General features: G+C 48.2%; 1 protein-coding gene across 1 annotated transcript in view; it reads left to right on the top strand.

Moving 5' to 3' along the window:
• grik4 (glutamate receptor, ionotropic, kainate 4) overlaps positions 1–25,257 on the top strand; it is a 213,327-nt gene that overhangs the window by 127,142 nt on the left and 60,928 nt on the right. Inside the window, exons 5-6 of the mRNA XM_035534393.1 lie at positions 9,216–9,381; positions 22,583–22,761. Of these exons, the coding sequence (XP_035390286.1) occupies positions 9,216–9,381; positions 22,583–22,761 (345 nt within the window). The remainder of the gene's footprint in view (positions 1–9,215; positions 9,382–22,582; positions 22,762–25,257) is intronic.

The raw sequence follows: 25,257 nt of genomic DNA, 5'->3' as shown, positions 1-25,257 counted from the left end.
TTGCATGAATATTCATTAGAATATAGAAGCCGTGTTTGTTTTTTTTAGAATGGGTGGAGTTTGTCTTGGGAGGAGGGGAGGTCTGCATGTAGGGAAGGAGAAGAAGGAGGTGGGACGGTGTGGCGAGAAGGGGCGAGGCAGTATTGGGAGGGGAGAAGGGGCGAGGCAGTGTGGGGGGGGAAAGGGGCGAGGCAGTATTGTGAGGGGAGAAGGGGCGGGGCAGTAATGGGACGGGAGAAGGGGCGAGGCAGTATTGGAAGGGAAGAAGGGGCGAGGCAGTGTGGGGAGGGGAGAAGGGGCGAGGCAGTATTGTGAGGGGAGAAGGGGCGAGGCAGTATTGGGAGGGGAGAAGGGGCGGGGCAGTATTGGGAGGGGAGAAGGGGCGAGGCAGTATTGTGAGGGGAGAAGAGGCGAGGCAGTGTGGGGAGGGGAGAAGGGGCGAGGCAGTATTGTGAGGGGAGAAGGGGCGAGGCAGTATTGGGAGGGGAGAAGGGGCGGGTCAGTATTGGGAGGGGAGAAGGGGCGAGGCAGTATTGGGAGGGGAGAAGGGGCGAGGCAGTGTGGGGAGGGGAGAAGGGGCGAGGCAGTATTGGGAGGGGAGAAGGGGCGAGGCAGTATTGGGAGGGGAGAAGGGGCGAGACAGTATTAGGAGGGGAGAAGGGGCGAGGCAGTGTGGGGAGGGGAGAAGGGGCGAGGCAGTATTGGGAGGGGAGAAGGGGCGGGGCAGTATTGGGAGGGGAGAAGGGGCGAGGCAGTATTGGGAGGGGAGAAGGGGCGAGGCAGTATTGGGAGGGGAGAAGGGGCGAGGCAGTGTGGGGAGGGGAGAAGGGGCGAGGCAGTGTGAGGAGGTCTGTGCTGAATTTTGATCTAGACAGAAAGGGTATCAGCTGAGGACTGGGGGAGCCAGTTAAAGAGTGGAGCAGGGCGTGCACTTCTGTTTGCTTTAGACAGATCTAGAAATTCCAGAACGTGGCTATTGCTGCCATTATCCTGAAGGGGACACAATGCTCTAGCAGTTCTGTAGGTCAAACCCCCAAAGGCTCAGTACAACAGGATGACATGTAGGATTATGTACATGTGCTTGTGTGTGTGTGTGTGTGTTTTAAAGAGATGCCTCTCACTAAGTACTGGCTTAGTAAAATGATACTGATTTGCAAGCTCTGAATATCTAATCAGAAAGTACTTTGCATTTGTGACCATTCCAGTTGCTGGTGTACGGTGGTTTCAGTGAGTCCTACATGGCCTCTCGTGTGTGTGTGTGTGTGTGTGTGTGTGTGTGTGTGTGTGTGTGTGTGCATTTGTGTGTGTGCATTTGTGTGTGTGTGCTGGTCGTTTTGGTGCCACCTGATTGTGTTCATAACTCTAATCTGTGAGTACACAGCTGCCTACCAGCTGACAGCCAGGCCTGTAGACAGAGGACAGTATGACACTCACAACAGCGATACAATGATCAGACCATTACTTGGTCTCCATCTATCTCCATAAATGCTCAGAATTGCCTCGGTCCTGCTCCACCGCAAGGGCCGGCTGCGCTGTCCAGTCACGGCGCGGCTAGGAGGACGAGGGCCGTCTTAACGATCGCCGCGTTCCATGCGAGCGCTCCTGTTATCATGCTGCGCACGCCTGACCCCCCAACCCCCCCCCCAAAAAAAACACCCCCTGCACCCCTCCCCCACGCACTGTCCGCTGCACTCAGCTCAGCTATCTGCCATGCTTAAAGGGAAGCGGCCGCTTCCTTATCGCCCGATAAATGGATGTTACGGCGCATCATTCACCCTGTCAGAGGTGCTCATGAGTCTCCGGTCCAGGTGTAGAACACACGTTGGCTCCGTTTCTCACCTGCAGGGGGAGCTCCAACAGCCTGTGCATGCGCCAGTTCAGGAAGAGCTCCCCTCCCGGGGGCCATGCTCTGGAACCGCAGCGTGATGGGGTGGGGTTTGATCCTTGAGACCCCCAGGTTTGACCAGGGTTTATAGTGAATAATTTAGCAGCTTATGAAGACATCACGTATCAGCGCAGGGGGACGATTCTGTCTCACTGCTGTCTGGGCTGCTTTTGAAGCGCTCACTTGAATATTTCATATATCTGACCTTTCATGCTTTTACAACCCCATCTGATTGGCTCAGGTAATTATGGACAAAAAATGTCTTTTGTACTTAATTCTGTACAGAAGATTAAATAAAGAAAATTAGGCTGGGCTCAGGGGTGTAGCAAATCAGCGTAGCAGTGGGTTGAGTTCAGAGGTGTAGCTGATGAGCGTAGCAGTGGGTTGAGTTCAGAGGTGTAGCTGATGAGCGTAGCAGTGGGTTGAGTTCAGAGAGTGCATAGCTCAAGTCCAAGAGAGAAACAAACACCATCCACCATCTACACCTTACGCCTCTGGCACTGGAGTAGTATTCACATGCTGATCTACCCACCACCCACCTCCCAGACCATTTCAGCACTACTCGTGACATCTTGAAAAAAAGACATTTTTTAAAAATAAAACTAGGTTTGAATTTCTGACATTGGCACCATCTGATGGTGGAACTGATTGGCGTGGAGCCATCCTAATTCCCTCTGTTATGCCAGGTTATTTATGATATCATATGTTAATTTGGGATTACTCCACTTGGATGAGCCTGAATAGCGAAGTAGATCCAGGTGACAGGGAGACGCAGGAGAGCTCCAGGCAGAGCTGACAGTCCAGCCCTCGAGTCACGTCGGATTATATATGGATCTGATTTTCCTAAGGGTAGTGAAGCATCAGGTGGTTCTCTTCAGGTGTCCATCAGGATTTCAGTCTGCCCACTAAACTGTAGACCCGCCCACTTAACTACAGACCTGCCCACTTAACTACAGACCTGCCCACTTAACTGCAGACCTGCCCACTTAACTGCAGACCTGCCCACTTAACTGCAGACCAGCCTGTGAGGCTGTGCACTGGGCCTGGCTTGGGCGAATGGCATGCGAGGGTCAGCCAGGGTGATGGTGGCTCTGATAAACTGGCCATAAGATGAAAGGCTCTTTATGAACATAGTCTCTTACATATGCTGGAGACCAGTGCTCAGACCTCTGGTCTCTGCTGTGAGATGATGAGAAGTCAGAATCAAGGGTATCTGGAGTTTAACAGCCTACATGCACTAATGCACAAACATGACAATGGAGTAATAGCTCTGTGACAAAGAATGAATGCTGTTATATCACATTAGCACAAAGGTCAGATCTGGCATTTGTAGCACTATATTATATTATTATGTTATTATACCATTATTATTATAATGTGAAGCACAGAACTTTGGGGTATGGTTTATAAAGCTGGAGATGAAAGATGTGTGTTGGATAAATGGAAGATGGAACTCATGGAACTCTTGTTTTGGTTTCTGTCATATTTCTGAGGGTAGTGGATCTGGACGGATCCGGTCAGCGGTGACGTTTTTCAGTTCACACTTTAATCAAGGTCCACGTTTTCATTACATGTAGTCAGTTTCTGCTCCTCTGACTCCAGGGCGCCAGCATGCTTCTTTGTCTGGTTTGTGCTGGTTTGTGCTGGTTTGTGCTGGTTTTGTGCCGGTTTGTGTTGGTTTGTGCTGGTTTTGTGCTGGTTTGTGCTGGTTTTGTGCTGGTTTGTGCTGGTTTGTGCCGGTTTGTGCTGGTTTGTGCTGGTTTTGTGCTGGTTTGTTCTGGTTGTGGTGCAGTCCTTCGGGTTTCCACCCCGTGGATGTCTAACAGGTGGCATCTCGCAGGTTTGGGCAGCCATCCGATTTTCCTTTCCAGTGGCGGCACCCTACAGCTGCGCGGAGCCGCGTTTAAACCAGCGCGGAGCGCGGGCAGCTGCCGTGACTGTGTACCGGCGCCACACCGGAGAGCTTCAGAGGACGTTGACGGGCAGGCGTGTCGGGAGAGGTCAGCGGTGTCGCGCTACCTGCCGCAGGGCATCCGCACAGAAAACCGAGAGGCAGATGCAGCCCGCCACTCCTACTCTCGCACCATAACAGGCCAGCATCTGTTGCCGCCGGCGATCCTGAATCCTGACACTTGACCCCTCGCGGCGATGCCCCCATCCTCGCTGTTATCTGTGTGCCACCAGCTCCTCAGCTCTTCCACCGTCTTAGTCCCCACACGGGGCCCTCGGGGACCAGTGCTGAAGGAGAAGGGGCCGCTTTTAAACGCAACTGGGTCGTTTGTTTCTGACGCAGTCAAGGTCTGGGGAGCCATGCCCCTATCCCCATCCCCATCGCTGCTCCGCTTGTCCCCTGGCTGTTGGTACTGCGCCGCTGTCCTGTCCTGGGCGTGTTCATCCCGAGGAGCAGATTTATTCACAGCGCTCATTAGGAGCGACAGACCCAAACCCTTGGCACACACAGGCGGTTCCTGGCTGTAATGTGTGAATCCCGACTTGGAGAGATTTTGTAGATTTAAAGTCGATACCCTGGATAAGTCCCAGGCTCCCTGGCTGCACGGCCTGGCCGGCATCTGGGCAGATGTCCATTTGTCCGGCGCGGAGACGGGATGCGGACAGACGCGGCAGGTGGTGCCTTCTGTGATTGGTGGAGATAACTGGGCCAGCGCGGGCCACTGCAGATCCATTCATCACCACCGCACCTTTCACCTGCTCTGCTGCAACCCCCCGAAAAACCTCAGTGCACTTTCTAACCGTGCTCCTTTTTTTTTTATGTGTGTGGGGAAGACCTGCGGATGTGTGCGCAAGGTAATTCAAGACTGCAGAGGTGTTAGCAGGCTGAGCAGTGCGGGAGATGTCTGGGTGGTCAGTGTTCAGCAGTTTGGCTCTCCCCAAAGCCACTGTGGCATTCATCTTTCTGTTCCTTTCTCTTTACAGAAGCACTGCTGTGTTAGCAATCATCACCCCACTCAACAACAATCGGTGGGGGAGGCAGGTGTGTGCATGCGTCTCCGGTTCTAAGGTCCATAAAAGAAACCAACGTGCCAACATTTGGCCACGTCAGCAAGTTCCACGCTAGCAGCCGGCTTCGTCTTACCCGTTTCCCTCCAACGTGGGACGCGGCGACATCGTAGGCGTCGTTTTGTCCTCCCCCCCCCAGGGTGTCAAGCTGTGGCATTTGACCCTTTGGTCTCGGGCACGCCAGTGTGATCTTTTATTAAACGGGAGAGTTCTTTTGGCATGCGAGGTGCAGGCAGCAGATGCGAGATCTCATTATCTTTTGCTTTGCCATATGGCTCAGAGTTTTCGTAGTTGTCCTCCGGGACCCAGAAGGTTCAGGAAAGAGGGTTTGTTCACGTAGCAGAGGTAGAATTGAGTTGGACGCTTGTCAGATTCATGGTAGGAGAGCAGGTCTAGCTTTCACACCAGCGGAAAGATGCTGCACCAGTGGATCTAACTGCAACACTGAGGAACACTGGACGTTCTTCCCACGTGCCACCTGACATCCTCAAAACCCTTTTTGTTTGTAAATTTGCAGTCCTAAACCGCACAAGTAAATGCTTCCTCTCTAGGTGTACCAATTAACAAACTGCATTTACATTACAGTAATGAGTTACTGACAAATTACATGTCTTATATTTAAATGTCTTATATTTAAGACATGTATCAAATTTATTCTTAAATAAAACCCTAGACCAGACCAAAAGTGAAACTGGTATCCTATACCTCTTGTACGACTGGGAGAACAGCATGTGAGACCACGTGAGACCACGCAAGACCACGTGCTCATAAATAAAGAAGAAGCTACGTCCATATTAGTCTGTGGAATGAGGGTTGGGGACGCAGGATGTAACACAAGCAGAATAGCAAATAACTGAAGCTGATGAATATTTGGAATTTTGAAGCTCTTTTCACAGTCCTGTTCGAATGTTTTCCGCAACATGTTCAGTTCACTGCCTGCTCAGCTCTATCGGAAGAAGGACATGCAAACAGAATAAACTCAATCAACTTTTCTCACTCTGTGTCACTGATGCAGAGGGGCAGCTCGTGTTCAGGTTTTCCCGCTGTGTTCCAACCTCCCACCGGCGAGTGGTGCTCCATAAAGGAGCGAGGTAATGGATAACGTTTGGCGCGTGTAACCCTTCCCCACTGCAGGCTCAGGCGGAGGTAGTTCGGCGTGTGCAGGGCCCCCAAAACGGGCCCGTCCTGGCCTTGTCTGCCCCGGGTGTGGCCTCAGCAGGGTGTCCTGCTGGTTGTCTGGAGTGGCAGCAGGTTGCGAGTGGCATGTCACTGGATGGCAAGGGCGGAGGAGGGTTTGGTCAGCCCTCGCAACACACCTCTCCCGCTGGCCCTCCCAGGTGGAGCTCTCTCCTGCTGGTAGGCTGGAGTGGCAGCAGGTTGCGAGTGGCATGTCACTGGATGAAGGGCGGAGGAGGGTTGGTCAGCCCTCGCACACACCTCCTCCCGCTGGCCCTCCCAGGTGGAGCTCTCTCCTGCTGGTAGGCTGGAGTGGCAGCAGGTTGCGAGTGGCATGTCACTGGATGGAAGGGCGGAGGAGGGTTGGTCAGCCCTCGCACACACCTCTCCCGCTGGCCCTCCCAGGTGGAGCTCTCTCCTGCTGGTAGGCTGGTGGCATGGTGGGCTGGCACTCCATCCCTGAGAACAGTCTTGTTGTGAAGGTTGTGTGCCCCAAGAATCAGAAAGCATTACACATCAAACCTTCTTTTGGCTGATATTCTATTTTCATGGTGTATAAACATTCAATAAGGAGTGAATGCAGAAAGTATTAATATTATGATAGCTTTTGCTCTGTGTGTGTGTATGTGTGTGTGTGTGTGTTGTGTGTGTAAACATTCTATCACAAAGCTCAGGGCATTTTGAGCAGTATCTTTGAGAGAGGAACCAGAACAATCAAATGAGCTCTTCAGAACTAATCTCCGAAATGTGCTTGTTTGGAAATGTCTGAGCTCCCATCTTCAGGTCCAGGAGAACCTGTCTCTGTGCGGTCTTTATGAAGTGGTAGCTCGTTAAACTACTCCCACGTACTCCCTTTATTACTATGGCGCTACGCTGGTCTCCTGGAGCCCTGCTGGCTGTGCTGTTTGAACCACTAATTAGTTCAAGGAATCCAATAGCGTCTCCTCTGATCTTGGTAAACTTAAAGGTGTTGTTTTCTTTTTTTATTTGGCGATTCATTAGCGTGTTTCTTTGCACGCGTGCGAGCTGATTGCTGCCTGGTCCTCGAGCTGTGTCTGTGATGAGCGGATGAGCTGGAGCACGACCCTGGCATGGGGAATGAAACAACGACGGAGCTCAAGATCTCTGGGAATACCTAGCGATGCGAACAGAGCTCAAGATGAGGCAGAGAGACAGAGAGGCAGAGAGACAGAGAGAGAGACAGAGAGAGAGACACAGAGAGACAGAGGCAGAGAGACAGAGAGGCAGAGAGACAGAGAGAGAGACAGAGGCAGAGAGACAGAGAGAGAGACAGGCAGAGTGATAGAGAGTGAGAGAGAGAGACAGAGAGAGAGACAGAGGCAGAGTGATAGAGAGAGACAGAGAGAGACACAGAGAGACAGAGAGAGAGAGACAGAGAGAGAGACAGGCAGAGTGATAAAGAGAAAGTGAGAGAGAGAGAAAGAGAGAGAGACAGGCAGAGTGACAGAGAGAGACACAGAGAGACAGAGAGAGAGGGACAGAGAGAGGGACAGAGGCAAAATGAGAGAGAGAGACAGAGAGAGAGACACAGAGAGACAGAGGCAGAGAGACAGAGAGAGAGACAGAGGCAAAATGAGAGAGAGAGACAGAGAGAGAGACACAGAGAGACAGAGAGAGAGGGACAGAGAGAGAGACAGAGGCAAAATGAGAGAGAGAGACAGAGAGAGAGACACAGAGAGACAGAGGCAGAGAGACAGAGAGACAGAGAGAGAGACAGAGGCAGAGAGACAGAGAGAGAGACAGAGGCAAAGTGATAGAGAGAGACAGAGAGAGAGAGAGACAGAGAGAGAGACAGGCAGAGTGATAGAGAGAGAGTGAGAGAGAGACAGAGAGAGACAGAGGCAGAGTGATAGAGACAGAGAGAGACACAGAGAGAGAGAGAGAGAGACAGAGAGAGAGAGAGAGAGAGAGAGAGAGAGAGAGAGAGAGAGAGAGAGGCAAAATGAGAGAGAGAGACAGAGAGAGACAGAGAGAGAGAGAGAGAGAGACAGAGGCAGAGTGATAGAGAGAGTGATATAGAGAGAGTGATAGAGAGAGACAGCGAGAGAGAGACAGAGAGAGAAAGAGAGCGTGAGAGAGAGACAGAGAGAGAGACAGAGAGAGAGAGAGAGAGAGAGAGACAGAGGCAGAGTGATAGAGAGAGTGATATAGAGAGAGTGATAGAGAGAGACAGCGAGAGAGAGACAGAGAGAGAAAGAGAGCGTGAGAGAGAGACAGAGAGAGAGAGAGAGAGAGAGAGAGAGAGAGGGGCGCTGGCATGCGTCTCCGTGGTGTGCGCGCCCGCTGCCCGCTCCTCACGACTCTGGCCCCTCCCTGGAGGGCAGCCAAGCATCTCCATTACGCCCTGATGGAAAGTCATAGGGAAACATTCATGCAATCTGCCATGGAGAAGTGGCCTGCTCACATCTCCATGCCACGCACATCCTCAAGCACCTCCTTCAAGGACCAGTGAGCCACACGGCCGTATGGCATATCAGATTAGGCAGTGTGGCGCACGCCCGCGCCGCTGTGCCCAACCCCCAGAGCAGGCACGGCTGTGGGACATTCTGTGGGCAGAGAGCTTTGTGCTACTGACTCACTCTGATTTGCATGGAAAGGTGGTGTGCGTGTGTGTGTGTGTGTGTGTGAGTGAGTGTGAGTGTGAGTGAGTGTGAATGTGTGTTTGTGGGTGGGTGAAAGGGGGAATTTCTTTTGGTGGCGTTTCGTCATGCGCAGAATGTAAAAGTATTTAGGCTGCAGGCTGTATTTTTGAACTGTTTATCTCTGGTTATGTCTTTGGTATGTTTCAGAGTTTGACATGCTGTGACGAGTTTCTTTCTTCCCATGATAAAGTGCTGTCAGTTTAAAAAAAAAAAAAACCACTTTCTTCATATTTTCATTTTTATCACTTTTTCTCTAAAACAGTAAAATCTTACTGAAATTAATGAAACATTTTTTTTCTTTTAATTTGCTTGCTATCTGTGAGGAAGCTGTACAGTTATTTAAATGAGCTTTATTAACTTTAGCACGAGAGAAACTCACAGCCAGGCTGAGGAGATCCCAGGCCGCGTTCCTGCACGCCACTGAGGCTTCACGGCCTCACCGAGCGCGCTGGCCGACCTCCCTATGTGTGCAGGTGCCGTACGTGAAGGTGGCCCCGGAAGACATCCTGAAAGTGCAGTTCCCACGCTTCACCACGCTGGACCTGCGGCCGACCAACACGGACGTCAGCCTGGCTGTGGCAGGCCTGCTGGCCTTCTTCAACAGCACCAGGTCCTGCCTCATCTGTGCCCAGGCGAACTGTGAGTACGCCGTTTCGGACGCTCTGTGGATCAGGGGGTGTGTAGCTTTGCATGCTGGACGATAAAAATGTCATAGACGTGCCAAAAGAATGAGGTTTTCAGCTGGTCACTCGGGCACTGAAGGTTTATTTGCTCTAGAAGGGTCAAATGGTCCCACGGTCATTTTTGTTCCGTTTTTTTCTTTTGACTTTGGCTTTGTTTTTTTCCTTCTTCTGTCCGTGCGTTCCCACACGGCTTTAGCTGTGTTGAGGGCAAGCTTTGGGCTGAGGCATTTATCTTGTTGAAAGAAAAAGAAAAAAGATTTCTTACAAGTCAAGCCTTGAGGAAACTATGGGAACCAGATGAGTGTTGATTCCAAAAAACAAGCACCATCAATTTACTGTGTGTCCATCTAATCTGAAATAATCTGTTTTCTATTAAGGCTTTATGTGATTTATGTGTTATGTAGTGTTTTACATACAAATAAGTATGTACTGCGCAGACATATTTATCAAGTTTATCATTTCTGGTACAGTACTGCACACTATTATTATTATATTATTATATATAACATTTAGTGCAACGATAATGATAATCTCTCACTGCTGTAACACACCTGCTCTGTTCTGTTGTCCTCACTGCTGTAACACACCTGCTCTGCTCTGTTCACTGCTGTAACACACCTGCTCTGCTCTGTTCACTGCTGTAACACACCTGCTCTGTTCTGTTGTCCTCACTGCTGTAACACACCTGCTCCAGGTAAAGTCCAGCACATCTCACTGTTTAGTAATGACCCTATGAGCTGAATCAGATATGTCACCTACCATCATATGTCTGATATATGATACGATCCTGTACATTATAGATGATGAGATATGTGAGGCGTAGGTTCCAGCTGATGTCTGGGGTTCCTGGCTTCTCCTGGTCCTCGTTCAGATGCTGTTTACGGACACACGGCGTGATTGTTGACGGCTCTACATCAAAGGAATGGTTATTTCATTAGCTTTCATCTAGGGTTATGTTTCTCCATTCTGGCTTAATGGTACAGATGTTTCATGGTGGCACAGACCTATAACTCAACACCTCACATGATGGTATTGATTACTGCACGTTATGCACAGGCGATGATATGGGATCGATTGCAGAAGCCTCATGCACACACGTTTGCTCTCATTGGCCTGTGGGCTCTCCTCATAAGCGCTGTCTCACCTGTTCGCCATCAAACGCCCCCCCCGGTGAGAGTGACAGCTATCTCTCCGCTGACGTACACGTGAACGGATGGACAGAATGAGTCACTAGTCAAAGAAATCAGAGGTGACAGGTCATCCATTGAAAAAACTCATCAGAGACACGTTCAGTCGACTCGGACAGCGAGGCGGAGTCCAACATAACCCCACCCCCACCAAACACCCCCGCTGGCCCAAGAGAGGCAGGCCTAAAAAAATCGAAAGAAACTCTTGCCCATAGAAAATAGGTTTTTTGCAAGTGAAGTATGGATGTTAGCTGTGAAGGCCTTGGTCCGGGTGGCAAATCCCAACCTTTCTTAATCAGGGCATCGGAGCACGGTGGTGATCGTTGTGGCGAAGCAAGGGTTGCCCCAGGCTGTGGCAGGAAGGCACTTTTGCAGGTAATTTTTCTCATGCCATTTGCAAATTCCCAGGTGCAGAGGAGTCCACAGCAGAATGTTAGCCACGTTCCAAGGCCATCGTCGTCTCATTACTCAAATGCTTGCCTTCTTGAGGAACAGTTTTATCTGCAAAGCAGTCTAGGGGAGTGTAGATAGCACCATGCGTTTGCATCTTATTTTTAAAAGGCTCTGTTCCCTCCCTATGGGGTTCTGTGAGAAAATAAAGCACAAGGCAGTGCAAGGCAAATTGTGTAACAACTCTCGTGGCAAACTTCCTACCAAGAGTATCTTCAAACATCCCCATAAAATAAAAACTTTACACTGTACTGGAATGGCTGAAGTGGATTAGTTTAGCCATGTTGGTTGTGCTTTTGCTTAGGTTTACTGTGACGCTGCAGTGGTACCAAATCACATATTCTCCAGAGTCACTGCACCAAGCTGCTGAAATGCTTCTTAAAAACCAGCTGTGTGTTTCTGCGCCCCATCACTATTCTCACTTGGACAGTCTCCTTTGTGTCTCACGCTTTGCATTTCCCCTGCAGTTATACCTGAGCTGGGAGCCGATGCTAAGCTCATGAGGCAACACTGAGAAATGCAATTACCATGCAGCAGCGTGCCTTAACTTTAACGAGTATGAACCAAACCATTTTTAATAAATGTTAGTTTTTAGCTTTTCAGGTTCTTTTTATGGGTTGCAATTAGTTACCTAAAGCAATGACCAACAAGAACTATTCACCGGGCTGTTTAACTCTGTGCTTGTAGTAGTTGGTCTTTTACTTCATTACAAGAACTTTTTTTTTGTATTGTAAATATTAATTTCAAGGCCAGGGTGATATTACAATGTGGCTGTCAAAAATAACAATTTTCACAAAGAAGGACAGGCAGAAATGTGGGAGTAAATGAATTGCTTTTTCCAGTGAGACAACTGAGTACAATTTGGGAAAAGCAGTAGTGACTTCACAGTGGTGGGACTTGAACTGGCAACCTCCTGGTTACTAGTGAAGTACCAGAACCACTGAGCCTCCACTGCCTGCGGTAGATGGAGTATGTATATAGATTCATAGGTTATATAATAGTTATTTTTCTAATGATGCTTTGGTTGCATATTATACCCCAGAATAATAAGTATGTATGTTAACGTGCGTGTGGGTTTTCGACTGGCAGTGCTTTTCCAGGGCAGATACAGAGCTGGCTGGTTTTTCTGAACTGCATGCAGCTTTGGTGAGGTCAGGATTCTGCCAGCCCCAAGCAGTGCGACTAGCTGTCTAACTAATTAACTACGCCAGGTGTCAGAGCTACATGAGGTTCAGTCAGATATTGTGCATAGAAGTATAACAGGTGTCACAGTGAATTTGGTGATCACATTGTGATTAGCATAATTTGTGGGAGTTCTGTGGAGAGCTTGTGCAAGGGAGACCTTTAACTTTTCATGATATTGATTTTGTAATTGGGCGACTAGTTAATGAGACCGGCTGGCTAGCAGTGTGGGGTGTCACCAGCTATCTGCCCTGCTTAGCTGAATAACTGCACATTCACATGACAGTCGGTTGTCATCTTTAAGGATCCCACTATGTCATGGCAACAGAAGTTAAAAATTTAAATGAAAATAATTTTTAAAAGTATATGGGAAGGAATGCAGGTAAATGTGATGGAGTAAAATCACATTTTCAACCCTGCAAATGTACATGAGTAAGAGTATAAATGAGCCTCTTAAAAGTAGATTTATTCAGTAACGTACGTAAGCAAACGTGCCCAGACTACATCGATCTACTCACACTGACCTGGGAGGCTGCAGACACACCGGGGGGGACTCCGTTTAACACCCTGACAGAACACTTTCATACTTCACACTCTCTGCCTGTCTTTTACAGCCTTCAAATGACTTTTTGTCCTTTTGACTAAGTACGCTTAAAAATAGTTGTTCGACCGGTGTGTTACCGCATGTTCGCCTCATGTTTCATAACGCGACAGTGGCCCGGCCCTGGAGGTGGTGGGAGTCTAGCCGTCTGGAGGAGGGCAGCGTGGCCGTTCGGCAGAATAGGAGCGTGGGTGTCGACGGTGGCAGGAAATGACACGGGATGTAGCGATTGCCCTGCTCCATTACCCCTACGGCGCTGCACTGGAGACAGCAGATGAGGCTAGTGTCTCTGTGTTCAGTAGTAGACCTGTCGGCCTCTCTCTCTCTCTCTCTCTCTCTCTCTCTCTCTGTCACTCTCTCTCTGGGTGCACCAGACCCATTAATCACCCCGACTGGTGACAGCCTAATAGAGCGTGACCCACTCATGAATATTTCTTCCCTTCTGGCCTGCACGTCAGAGCTGGAACTCATCTATTCGTCCTGATAACCTACAGCACCGTTAACTGCACTGTACCGCAAGTCTCACACACTGCTGGGCTGGCCTGAGCTCTGGGCTCTGGGTGCACGGCTGGTCTGGGATGGCCCGGGCTGGACTGGGCTCCGGGCTCTGGGCTCCGGGCTCCGGGCTAGCTGCCATTCCAGAGGACGTGGGGTGAGACAGCTGTAGCATTAGTATCGGGTCTCATCAGCATGGAATATGGGCTGTGTTGAGGTAGAGGAGCAGCAGACCTGAGGGACCACCCAGTGTACTGGCCAGCCACAGGACCGTGGGCGAAGCCTTCAGGGTTGAGCTCTGAACTCCTGGCAACCCTGGACTTCAGAGATTGATTGAAGTTTGATTTCCTGTCAGACACACACACACACATTTCCATTACTTGTGTATTACTGTAGGTAAAAAAAATATATATAAATATATAATTATATAAATATAAATATATAATAAGGTATAAATCTTACATTGACCAGGTTTGCCTTTTCTGATTTAATCCCTGTCTGGAGAGCATCAGATTGAGATTATACATGGGGGGGGGGGGTTAATAAATAATCCTACAAATGAAGAAAGAGCAGAGTGTTTTAACCCAGCTGTCCTGTGACACTGCTCCCTAGGACCTCTGTTATAACACGGATATTCACTACAGCGCGCAGCTGCGGGGGAGAAGCGCCTCATCACACACAACGTTCCAGCGACCAGCTCTGTGCGCTTGAGCTGATCTTTGTTTTCCTTTGGTGTACGTTCATTTTCTTACTGCTGCGTGACTGAACGAGTGCGTGAACAAGTGCGGGAGGGATGACAGACTCTCGCTTTGACTCGCTCTGCCTTTTTTCATTCCATAACAGACACTTCATTCGCTGTGAGAAGGGACGAAATGGGATTTTGACATGTACCTTTATTAAACAGTACAAAGAGAAATACCCCCCCCCCTCGTTAAGAGGAGGAGCAAGGGACAGAGATGGAAAGATAAAGGGCTATAGGTGTGGAGGGGTGGAGAGATGGAGGGATGGCTGGTGGAGAGCTGACTGCTCCTTCCGACGTGGATGCTTCCCTCTGCCTCCTTAGACCACTGGAACCAGGATGCAGGTGGAGGAGGCGCGTTCCCAGGACAGTAGGCATCGCATAGCAGAGGATGTTCAACCTATAACGTGAGGGGGGATTTGAAGCAACGTGGGAGGCTGCACATCACTGTCAGCTCGCCTTTAGCTGGGAGCTGGCTGAGAGATCAGAGCGCTGCGCTTCATGTTTTTATGCTCTTGTACAGTGTGTGTGCTCACTTTGCTGGCCTGGCTCAGAGCGGCAGGTCAGAGCGCACGGCTGAGACGTCACCGCGTGCAGTCTGAGAGCTCAAGGCACACAGCGGCTTTGGCAGAATACACCGCGTCACACTGCAGAAGACTGTTTATGCAGCCTGGCGTGGTTAATTCCAGCTCTGCAGAGAAAGGTGTGGGTGTGGGTGTGTGGATTGGGGGGTGGGTGTGGGTTTGTGGGTGTGGGTGGTATGTGAACACACTGTACGCCTGTGTTTGTGTGTCCATATGAGTGTAGGGGTGTGTTTGTGTGTGTGCGTGTCTGTGTGTGTGCGTGTGTGTGTGTGTGTGTGTGTGTGTGTGTGTGTGTGTCTGTGTGTGTGTGTGTGTGGAGTGGTGGCATGTGCCACAACGACAGAAAAAAAAACGAATATTTTGAAATGTGATTTTAATAAGGAGACATTTGATTGGTCCCATGTGGGAAACAAAAATTGCCTTTTAATGCTTTTAGTTGAAAACCAAAAAGAGACAAAATAGAGATGGACAAACACCCAGCAGACGAGGGCTAGAAGGATGAAGGATGAAGCTGCTGGTCTAAGCAACTGCACATAACACGCTGGAGAAACTAGCACGCACTTCTGGAGATGACTAAAATACATGAACGCCCTCAGCCAGATGACTGCAGAAATACCGATGACCCATTAACATTACATTCATTGTGTAATTTCACTGCAAGTATAATCCTTTATGTTTTTCATTTTGTATGACTCTCATGTTACGTATTTTGATTTAATTTTCTATTAACAGTCATTATAGAGTTAATGTACTTTCGACCTGTGGCTAGCTAAAAGAACAGCTTGTGTTGCTGTTGTGTGATTTGTGTTTAAGTTTTTGTTTATAATTCACTAACCATCTTGAGAAGTACTGAGGGAACACCGGTAGTGAGGGACATTGATACTTAGGGAATATTGATAGTTAGGGAACACCGGTAGTGAGGAAACACTGATACTTAGGGAATATTGATAGTTGGGGAACACCGGTAGTGAGGGGCATTGATACTTAGGGAATATTGATAGTCGGGGAATATTGGTAGTGAGGAAACATTGATACTTAGGGAATATTGATAGTTGAGGAATATTGGTAGTGAGGAAACATTGATACTTAGGGAATATTGATAGTTGGGGAATATTGGTAGTGAGGAAACACTGATACTTAGGGAATATTGATAGTTGGGAATATTGGTAGTGAGGAAACATTGGTAGAGAGGGAACATTTGTAGTGAGGGAGAGATGTATTTTTATTGGTGTTCTGGTTAGAATATGATTTCAATGCTAATTTGTTAAACTTTAACAGTCAATTGTAGTAACATCTAAATGGGACTATTTACGTGCATTTTAATTAGGTTCTGGCAAATCCTAGTGATTCTTATAGACACATAATCAATGAAAATAGTCAATGTAGTGTGGGTGTTTAAGGGTGCGTGTGTTTGTAGTGTGGGTGTTTATGGGTGCGTGTGTTTGTAGTGTGGGTGTTTATGGGTGCGTGTGTTTGTAGTGTGGGTGTTTATGGGTGCATGTGTTTGTAGTGTGGGTGTTTATGGGTGCATGTGTTTGTAGTGTGGGTGTTTAAGGGTGCGTGTGTTTGTAGTGTGGCTGTTTAAGGGTGCGTGTGTTTGTAGTGTGGCTGTTTAAGGGTGCGTGTGTTTGTGGTGTGGGTGTTTAAGGGTACATGTGTTTGTGCTGTGGGTGTTTAAGTGTGCATGTGTTTGTGGTGTGGGTGTTTGTAGGCAAGGCAAGTTTATTTGTATAGCACTATTCATACACAGCGTCAATTCAAAGTGCTTATGTAAGGTAAATATGGAGTATTGTGCAGCCTGCTGAGCTCTCCAGGCTGGGTGATGGGCAGCTGGCACTGAAAGGCACTGCTGTGTTTATCTGAGACTCAGTGTAACAGACGCCTTTATGTTGCTGCTGTTCCCCACACCAGCCATCCCTGCTTCACCGAGTCCGAGGCTGCATCATGGGAGTCCGACTACTAATCCAGGCCGTCACAAGCCCCAGCCAGCGGCTGGCACTCTCTAAGAAGAAAAAAATTAATGACATTCTGAAAGATTTTTTTTCCATTTTCTCTCATCCCGAGTCCCATCGTGCTGGGCGGTTTTCCCGCATGCCTTTCCTCCTTGGCTGGAGAGGAGCAGTCAGAACCGCTGGGGCTGGCAGTGCAGCCTAATGTAGTGCAGGCCACGTGAAATAGCACGTGCTGCCGTGCAACGGCACAAGGGTTGGGGGTGGGGGGGGTCTCATCAAAGATCCCCCGTGGGACACGCTGGGTGACGGACACGACGGCCTGGGACTCGCAGCTCTGGCTTTCGCGCTGCGTGACGGCAGCAACCAAAGCCTTCCGAGTCCAGCGGGTCAGAACACCCAGTACCAAAGCAGAACATCTCAACATACCAAAGCCCAACCGGTGATGATAGGTCCAGCCACTGTGGGCGTCAACGGTGGTTTGCTTTTCCACTTTTGGAATTTTTAATTTAATATTTTATAGCTACTGTATGGATCTGTGGCCTTGTCAGGATGTTCTTAGCTGCTAAATCTCAGAATAGAAATAATTAAATTGATACCTGTCTGTAAAACACTGGTGCCCATAAACCTGGTGCCTGTTGCTAAACGTTGTTCATTAAGATTTCTTATTGTCCTACACACAAAATCCATTTATCACAACAGTCCTTTCTAAACCTTCAGGTGTAATGACTTGTATTTCAAAGTCAAATTTATTTATATAGCGCTTTTTACAACAGCCGTTGTCACATAGCAGCTTATACACGTGTCTGAGTTCAGGCCCCCAGTGAGCAAGCCAAAGGTAAAGGTGGCAAGGAAAAGCTCCCTGGAGCAGGAGGAAGAAACCTGGAGAGGAACCGAGACTCAAAGGGGGGGCTCCTCCTCTGGCCAACAACAGACCCCACAATAGTAACAATATAGACAATAAGGAGCAGAATAAGTAGTGAGAGTAAATCAATTGTTAAAATAGAAATCAGAAATAAGCAATGAATGTCTCTTCCAGTTTTCGAGTCCTAGTCTCGTTTCGAAGGTGAGCGTGTGTCCGAAACACGTCTTGCATTAGAAAGTCTGTCGAGGGCCACGGAGAAGTAGTTGGCTGGGGTGGAGGTGTGGTGGGCTACAGCAGGGGGGCATCAGGGTGTTGGGAGTAGCCGAGGCAGCTGAGACGGGTTGGGGCTCAGCAACATCAGGACATCAGCGGTAGGTGTACCTCGGCTGAAATAGATAGTATAGATTATTAAGCATGTCCAGGTACGAGGGTGTGTAAATTATGGAACTATAATGTGCAAAGATGGACTCTGATCTTACTATGGCAGCACAGCTAAAAGGAAAGAGCCAGAAGGAACCACAGGCATGAGAGCACCCTGGAACATCTGCACTCCACAGAGACAAAAGAGAAGTGACAGCATCATAACATCCCAGTTTACCAGAACTCTCCATGCCCACGGACCCCCAGATCTACACCTTTACCTAAGATGGGAAGTACTTAATAAAATGCTTGACTGTACAGATTCACAGGTTTTCAGCCTAGCCTTAAATATTGTCTGAGTCTTGAACATTTTGGGGAAGGTTATTCCATTCAACATAATGTATTCATATTCAAGAAAAATCCCTTAACCATAATACCATGTGATATATAATACCACATGCTCTAAAACTGACATCACAGCGGGGCGGTGTTTGCGTGTCCAGCCATATCTGAAAGTAAGATATAGGCTACAAAACTCCCATAAAACCTACATAGACCAAATACACAGAACGATAAATGTAAGCCAAGTAAAAAAAAAGGTTTTTTTAAATACAGTAAATATCTGAGCAATCATGCAATACAAATTACATTGCAGAAAGCAATTAACAATAAGGGTACATGAACATTAATATGTTTATTTAATTTTGTTGTTGAAGAAAAAATGTGATTAAATAGACACATTAACACTTAACAATAAACCCTGTGCACATGTATGCAGTCCTGAAGGGGCGTGGTTACAAAACAGACATTTACAGTACGTGTGGACCCCTTGCATGTAGCGGCCGTACCACGTGACGTATGGGAGAGGAGCAGTCTGTGACAGTTTTAGCTTAGAATATTGGAAGTTAGTTAACATCTCCGTGATGTGTGTGATCTTTAGTTACTCCCACTTTCCCCAGTCCCATTTGGCATTCACTCCTTCTGCGCCAACACTCTCTCTCTCTCTCTCTCTCTCTCTCTCTCTCTCTCTCTCTATATATATATATATATATATATATATATGTGTGTGTGTGTGTGTGTGTGTGTGTGTGTGTGTGTGTGTGTGTGTGTATACACAAACTATTATTATGCCCCAGTCAGCCCTCACAACCACTAATCAACACACATCCACTTCCCAAGTCCCAATCACCTGTTTATTGAATCACACACATCTGTTCCTCATCATTTCACTTATTTAATCCCCACAGATGCCTGAGTGTAGAACTTCACATAGAGACTGTTGAACGTCCCTAGCATTTGTAGAGACTGTTGAACGTCCCTAACCTCCATAGAGACTGTTGAACATCCCTAGCCTTTGTAGAGACTGTTGAATCTCCCTAACCTCCATAGAGACTGTTGAATGTCCCTAACCTCCATAGAGACTGTTGAATGTCCCTAACCTCCATAGACTGTTGAATGTCCCTAACCTCCATAGAGACTGTTGAATGTCCCTAACCTCCATAGACTGTTGAATGTCCCTAACCTCCATAGACTGTTGAATGTCCCTAACCTCCATAGACTGTTGAATGTCCCTAGCCTCTGTAGAGACTGTTGAATGTCCCTAACCTCCATAGACTGTTGAATGTCCCTAACCTCCATAGACTGTTGAATGTCCCTAACCTCCATAGACTGTTGAATGTCCCTAGCCTCCATAGACTGTTGAATGTCCCTAACCTCCATAGAGACTGTTGAATGTCCCTAACCTCCATAGAGACTGTTGAATGTCCCTAACCTCCATAGAGACTGTTGCTGAGGCAATTTTCTGAAAAGATTATGATGAAGCCTTTATGTTTCATGTTTGCTTTTGCAAATGAAACCATTTTTGACTTCATCACTCGTATCTCGCTCCTGCTTCACAATGTCACAACTAAATAAATTCTTAAAAACCCAGATGTGACCTCTGCATTAATGTTGGGAGCACTCTCCCTCTGCCATGATAACACCAGCCTTCTCTTCTTTACTAGTGATGAATGAGATACAAGGACGCATACAAAGAAATCCAAGACAGTTTTTGTCATCCGTTATCTCTGCAGATGCTCCGGAATGGCGGCTTCTGAATCGTTTTCTGCTCCCCCTGCACGTCTTCGGCCGTGTTTACTACGGAAACCACAAAAGGTTCATTCTCTAGTCAGTAAAGCCTTTTTGTGTGGACCTGGGGGTGCTCTGGGGGTGCTCTGGGAGTGCTCTGCCAAGCATTAGACTCCTGACACACACGGCCATGTTTTGTTCTAAAATGCAGTAACGGTGACGGATCCCATAATGCCCTGTGACATATATTTTTGGTGTCTTAATAAAAGTGCTTTTCTTCTAGAAAGCCTTCCAAACAGTTTGCTGGCACGGTGGTGGCATATGATGTGGAGGTATAATATAATGTGGAACTCCAGTGATCATTACGAATCCAGCAATCATTGCAACTCTCGAGTTCTTTCAACATTGTCCTAACCGTGCAAATGTGAAGCTATTTTGAAAAGATACGACCTGATTTAGAAAGGTCAACAAGATTTTGTTTCATTTCCTTTGTGTATTCTGGAATCTTTCAGAAGACTAAAGCTGTCTGGCCCTTTGTGTCGCGTCATACTTATTCCCCGGTGACGGAGTAAGAGTTCCATGTGACGAGGCGAGGCAAAGCAGGATGCGGGGACGAATTGTGTCGAACACAACGAAACAGTTTATTGTAACACAAAACAAAGATGGATACGTGGCTAGCAAGCTAACCAGGTTAAACATCGACAACACGCATATGCAAACACAAGACTTGTATACATGCACAATAACGATACACAATGAGGAGCAGGTGTGTTAAGACAGGGAGGGAGTGACCATACAGACGAACGGACACACACACGCAGACGCAGGGATGTCTCATTGCTGAGTGGCAGCACTAGACCTCATCACTGCCATCTGATGATCTTGAGTCATCAGCTCCAATGTTCATGCACACATTTGGGGGGAGGGGCCCTATCGTGAAACTACAGACGTGACACTACAGAGACGGACTGTCTCAATCGGACTTTCTTCACAAGAGACTGTTTTGCGTGTAATTGTGGGACGTCCAAGGATTTTAGTATTATTACTTTTCTCCCTGAATAGTTTTCACTTAGTGAAAGGAAATGATCTGTCTCGTAATATTTGTGTAACATCAGAACTTCCTTCTTATGTTGATTTTCTATTCGTTTGCCACTATAGCGGGTGCCGTCTAGTCGTGGCCAGAAAACTTCGTAAAGCCCGAACTTCTTGTTTTTATAAAAGCATATTTTCTGGTCATTTTCATTTGGCCTTTTGCTTGTTAAAAATAGAAACGGTTGTAAGAGTTTCGCTTCCAAAGACTCCAACCACTCTGCTCAGGCTAAACGTTTCCATGGACTCAATCAGAATACATCTGATACATTAAACACATCCACCTACTGTTGTTATCACATTAAGCAAAGGCTGCGTATTTTGGGTTTGCTTACGAAGGAACCGAACACGTGTTTTTACGCAAAGAAGTGAGCACGCAATTAAAGAACTTTACTAACACTCTATACCATTTAAACATGTCACGCAGTTGTTTTGATGGTAATTGAATTTTCTATGACAAAATCTGAAGTTATCTTATACCGGGAGAATGTTTTAAAAGGCCACTTATAAGGACAGGCACGTTGTTGTGGAAATTTACCCGAAAAACACGGTGTCTTCAGCATGGGATTTCTGGCGAGCGGATGCATGTAGACGGCTGAAAATCTGTAAGCAGGTACTTGTGTTAGTCCTAAGAAATGTTATGTTGATAAATGTACTGTACTGTACGAGAATATTCGATGTTATGCCAGTTAAGAGTATGCTAGTTTGGTCTTGCCCGCTAGGGGGCGTTGGCGCATTAGGGGGTTAAACCCCTGTCCGCGAGTGCTCCCTTTGTTAGTCATTGTCGCTACGTGTGCGTTAACTCCTGGCTCTGTTGCAGTAACGTTGGGTTGTGTAGTTCCCATTAATGTGCATACGTCTTCCTTTACTGTTACATGTACAGTCATGTCTACTGTACATGGTATGCGTGAGTGCCACTTGTGTTATATGTGTTTTGTGTTAATAAATGTGTTTCACCGTCGAGCGAGTCCGTACGTCCTGCCCCGCGCCTTGCAGCACTAGGGCCAGCTTCGTTACAAAGACGGCACGCCTGGGCTAAACTAACACATACACACAAAACACATTTCCTTCCAGCAATGAACTTTAAATGTATCTGAGTAAGGGCTGTGGAGAGGCACGCGGAACCCTGGGAGACCTCACGGCCCAGAGCCGATATGTAATTATACACAGCATAAGATGTCAAGTACCCTGTAAGTCCTCGAGGACACAATACCTGTTGCGCATTCTCTGGTACTGATTTCAGGGGTTTGGTATTGTTTGTGTCTTTTCTATATCCGCTTATGTTAAACATTATTAGTCCTGTGTGACTTCTTGCACTGTTCTGACAAACCCTGCCATGGAATTTTTAAGATAATGACCTCGAGGCATAATGCACAAAAGTAGCTTTGGTAGCCCTGTTTGTTTGGAGTGTTAGTAGCACCTTCCTAATAAGAGCATCTCTAAGTAGGAGCGCATTCTCTAGCCTCGAGGATTGCAGTGGAGGGAGATGAAATATTGCATGTGGCAGAGGCAGACGTTAGCCTTCATTCGTTGATTTTGTGAATGTGTGTGTGTGTGTGTGTGCGCACCTGTGTGTCTCTGTTCAAAAGGCCTATTAAACCTGGAGGTGTTGCTGCGTCAGTTTCTCATCTCCAAGGAAACCCTCTCCGTCCGCATGCTGGACGACAGCCAGGATCCCACCCCCCTCCTAAAAGAGATCCGCGACGACAAGACGGCCACCATCGTGGTAGACGCCAACGCCACCATGTCTCACGTCATCCTGGAGCGGGTAGGACATGCACCGGACACGCTTCTTTACAGATGAGAGACAAAGGGGAGGAACCGGGCATCTCGTGAGGCAAACCGCTGCCAAGATCTTGCACGGTGATCACAGTTGTGATTTAAAGCCGAACAGAATTTGATTGGCGGCCCACGAGCATGTGGCAGCAGGACGGTGAGAGGGTTCTGGACCGTCTTCAGCATGGAGAGCATAGCTTCTGGGTCTTCTGTCCCGCTGTGAGGCGTGAGGGTCCAGGTACAGCGAGCTCATTGATCAGCTCGGCGCTCCGTGACGTTGGCCTAGCGCTACCGGCTCGCCCCACTTCGTTAAGCCTTTTCCATAACAAGCCGGCACCTGCGGGCTGAGCCGGTTGGCCACTTAAGGAGGCCCGATTAGACAGGGAGGTGGTAGAACTCGCGCGTGGGCCCTCAACAGCATATGTCTGAGTCGTAATTACAGCATGCCTCATTATTTCAGGAACGGGCCAATTAGTGGCTGAGGGAGGAGCAGAGGGCGGGACCTGAGGCGGGCTGACAGACTGTGGAACCTCCTCCACAGCCCATGGCAAAAGCCATCGTTACCTCTCCCGTTTCAAGGCAGGGACCACAAACGTCTTCCTCCCACTTTTGGTTTTTACCAGCTCCACCCTGCTGCCCCACTACGTCTCCCTCCGTCGTAGTACGGCTGGTATCTAGGAGGGGAAGGGCTAACGTGTGGCATGCAGTGCCACGGCCAACCGTGATTGGAGGAGAGCGCTATCTATCTCCTGTGCTGTACACGTGACGTTGCAGCCCCCTGATTGGCCAGCTAGCTAGAGAGGGACCCAGGGTGATGCCTCCCACCCAGACCGCAGGGTCAGTGAGGAGCTCTTAGGCTCATTTTCCTCTGGAGGTTCAAACCCCCACAGGGCTGCGACACAGTGGCTTTCACTGTTTTGTTTTCCACGCGAGCACTGCACACGACCGGAGTCCTGCGTTTGCAGTAAGGATCCGTGGATCACTCTGCTTCCTTCATGGATCTCCAGAGACCGTTGCTTCCTTCGCCGCCCCCCTCGTGAAGTTTTGAGGAATGCCACTCTCATTTGCCGTCCCGTGTCCTCTTTCATTTCCCGCCGTTTGCTCCATTTTGCCTTAATCAAAAGACCCGATGACTGCCACAGGCCATTCTGTGGCTTTTTCCTGTTGCTATGGTGACAGCGGGCACACCGCTTGGCCTGTGAGCAGTGCGGTTTGCGGCAGGATTCATTAGTCTCTCACTCTCTGTTACTCCACAGCCCTTCCCCCTTCAACCACCTCTTAGTATCTCCCTCACTCCAGCTCGCTCTCTCTCTCTCTCTCTCTCTCTCTCTCTCTCTCTCTCTCTCTCTTCCTGTCTCCCTCGGTCCCCATCTCTGCCTGTCCATCTCTCTGTCTCTCTCTGTCTCTGTCTCCCTTTCCCCATCTTCCTCCCTGTCTCCTCCCTCGCGCCGTGTCTCTCTCTCTGTCTCCCCCTTTCTTCTTCTTCTTCTTCTTCTTCTTCTTCTTCTTCTTCGAGAGAGAGAGAGAGAGAGAGAGAGAGCCGAGGAACAGAGGGAGGAGAGCTGGCTGGGCTCCAGTGGGTGAGGAGCGCGCAGCAGCCAAGTGCAGTGAAGCTGCCAACATCCACACTGATGCTCTCGTGCACCAGCTTGGGCTGCAGGATTCAATTACATGGTCAATTGCAAGGGCAAATCTTACATTATAAAATACTTACACAAGGACAAAATTATCCTAAGCTGGGAAAACACTTGGCTACCGTAGATACTTTCCTCCCACTCCTGCTCACTCACGCGCTTAGCTGTAGACCCCCTATGCATGTCATTGTTTAACTTCAAAGCACAGCATGAAATATGCATTATAAAGCTAAAGGCTCCATCCTAAGGATGCTCATGTCATCAGACTTGGCTAATTTCTTAGCCTCAACCAGCACCAGCTTTTCAGCCCTTTTTGGGTACGGACTGAACCATGCAACCTTCACTTCAGGGGGGTGTTTGTGGTTGGTTTGGTTTAATTGTTTGTTCCCCAGATTTCTCCCAAGCAGTGGGCCCAATCTTCACCTAATTACATCTTGCTGGTCTGATGCATCTGGCAAAATCCATTAGTCTCCCAGTACTTGATGTGCAGGTCTATTATGCAGGTGCTTTTGGCTACAGGAAGGACTTTTTCTTTTTTATTTTCCGGGACACTAACCTCAAAACACTGAGTGCAGTTTCGAAAACGATGCAACACCGTCACCAAATCACGAGAACCCTTTTGATTGTAGTATAAACACGGATACAATAAATATGACGTGTTTATGGCAGAGCTGGTCAGACCTTACAAAAGTTACAGAAAGACTCAAAAAAGCCTCGTGCACACAAATATGGGTCTTATTATTTAGTTAGCAGAGAATTACACTACTGGAAACAAAAGGACACGTTATCTATTGATAAACACAATGTTGCCATGATTACAGTCAGGCAGAGCATGTGCTTGTGACTGACCCACT

Source organism: Electrophorus electricus, chromosome 15, assembly GCF_013358815.1.
Source record: "Electrophorus electricus isolate fEleEle1 chromosome 15, fEleEle1.pri, whole genome shotgun sequence".
Taxonomy (NCBI): Eukaryota; Metazoa; Chordata; class Actinopteri; order Gymnotiformes; family Gymnotidae; genus Electrophorus; species Electrophorus electricus.
Note: the sequence above shows the minus strand (reverse complement) of the source record. Positions and strands in the feature narration are given on the sequence as shown.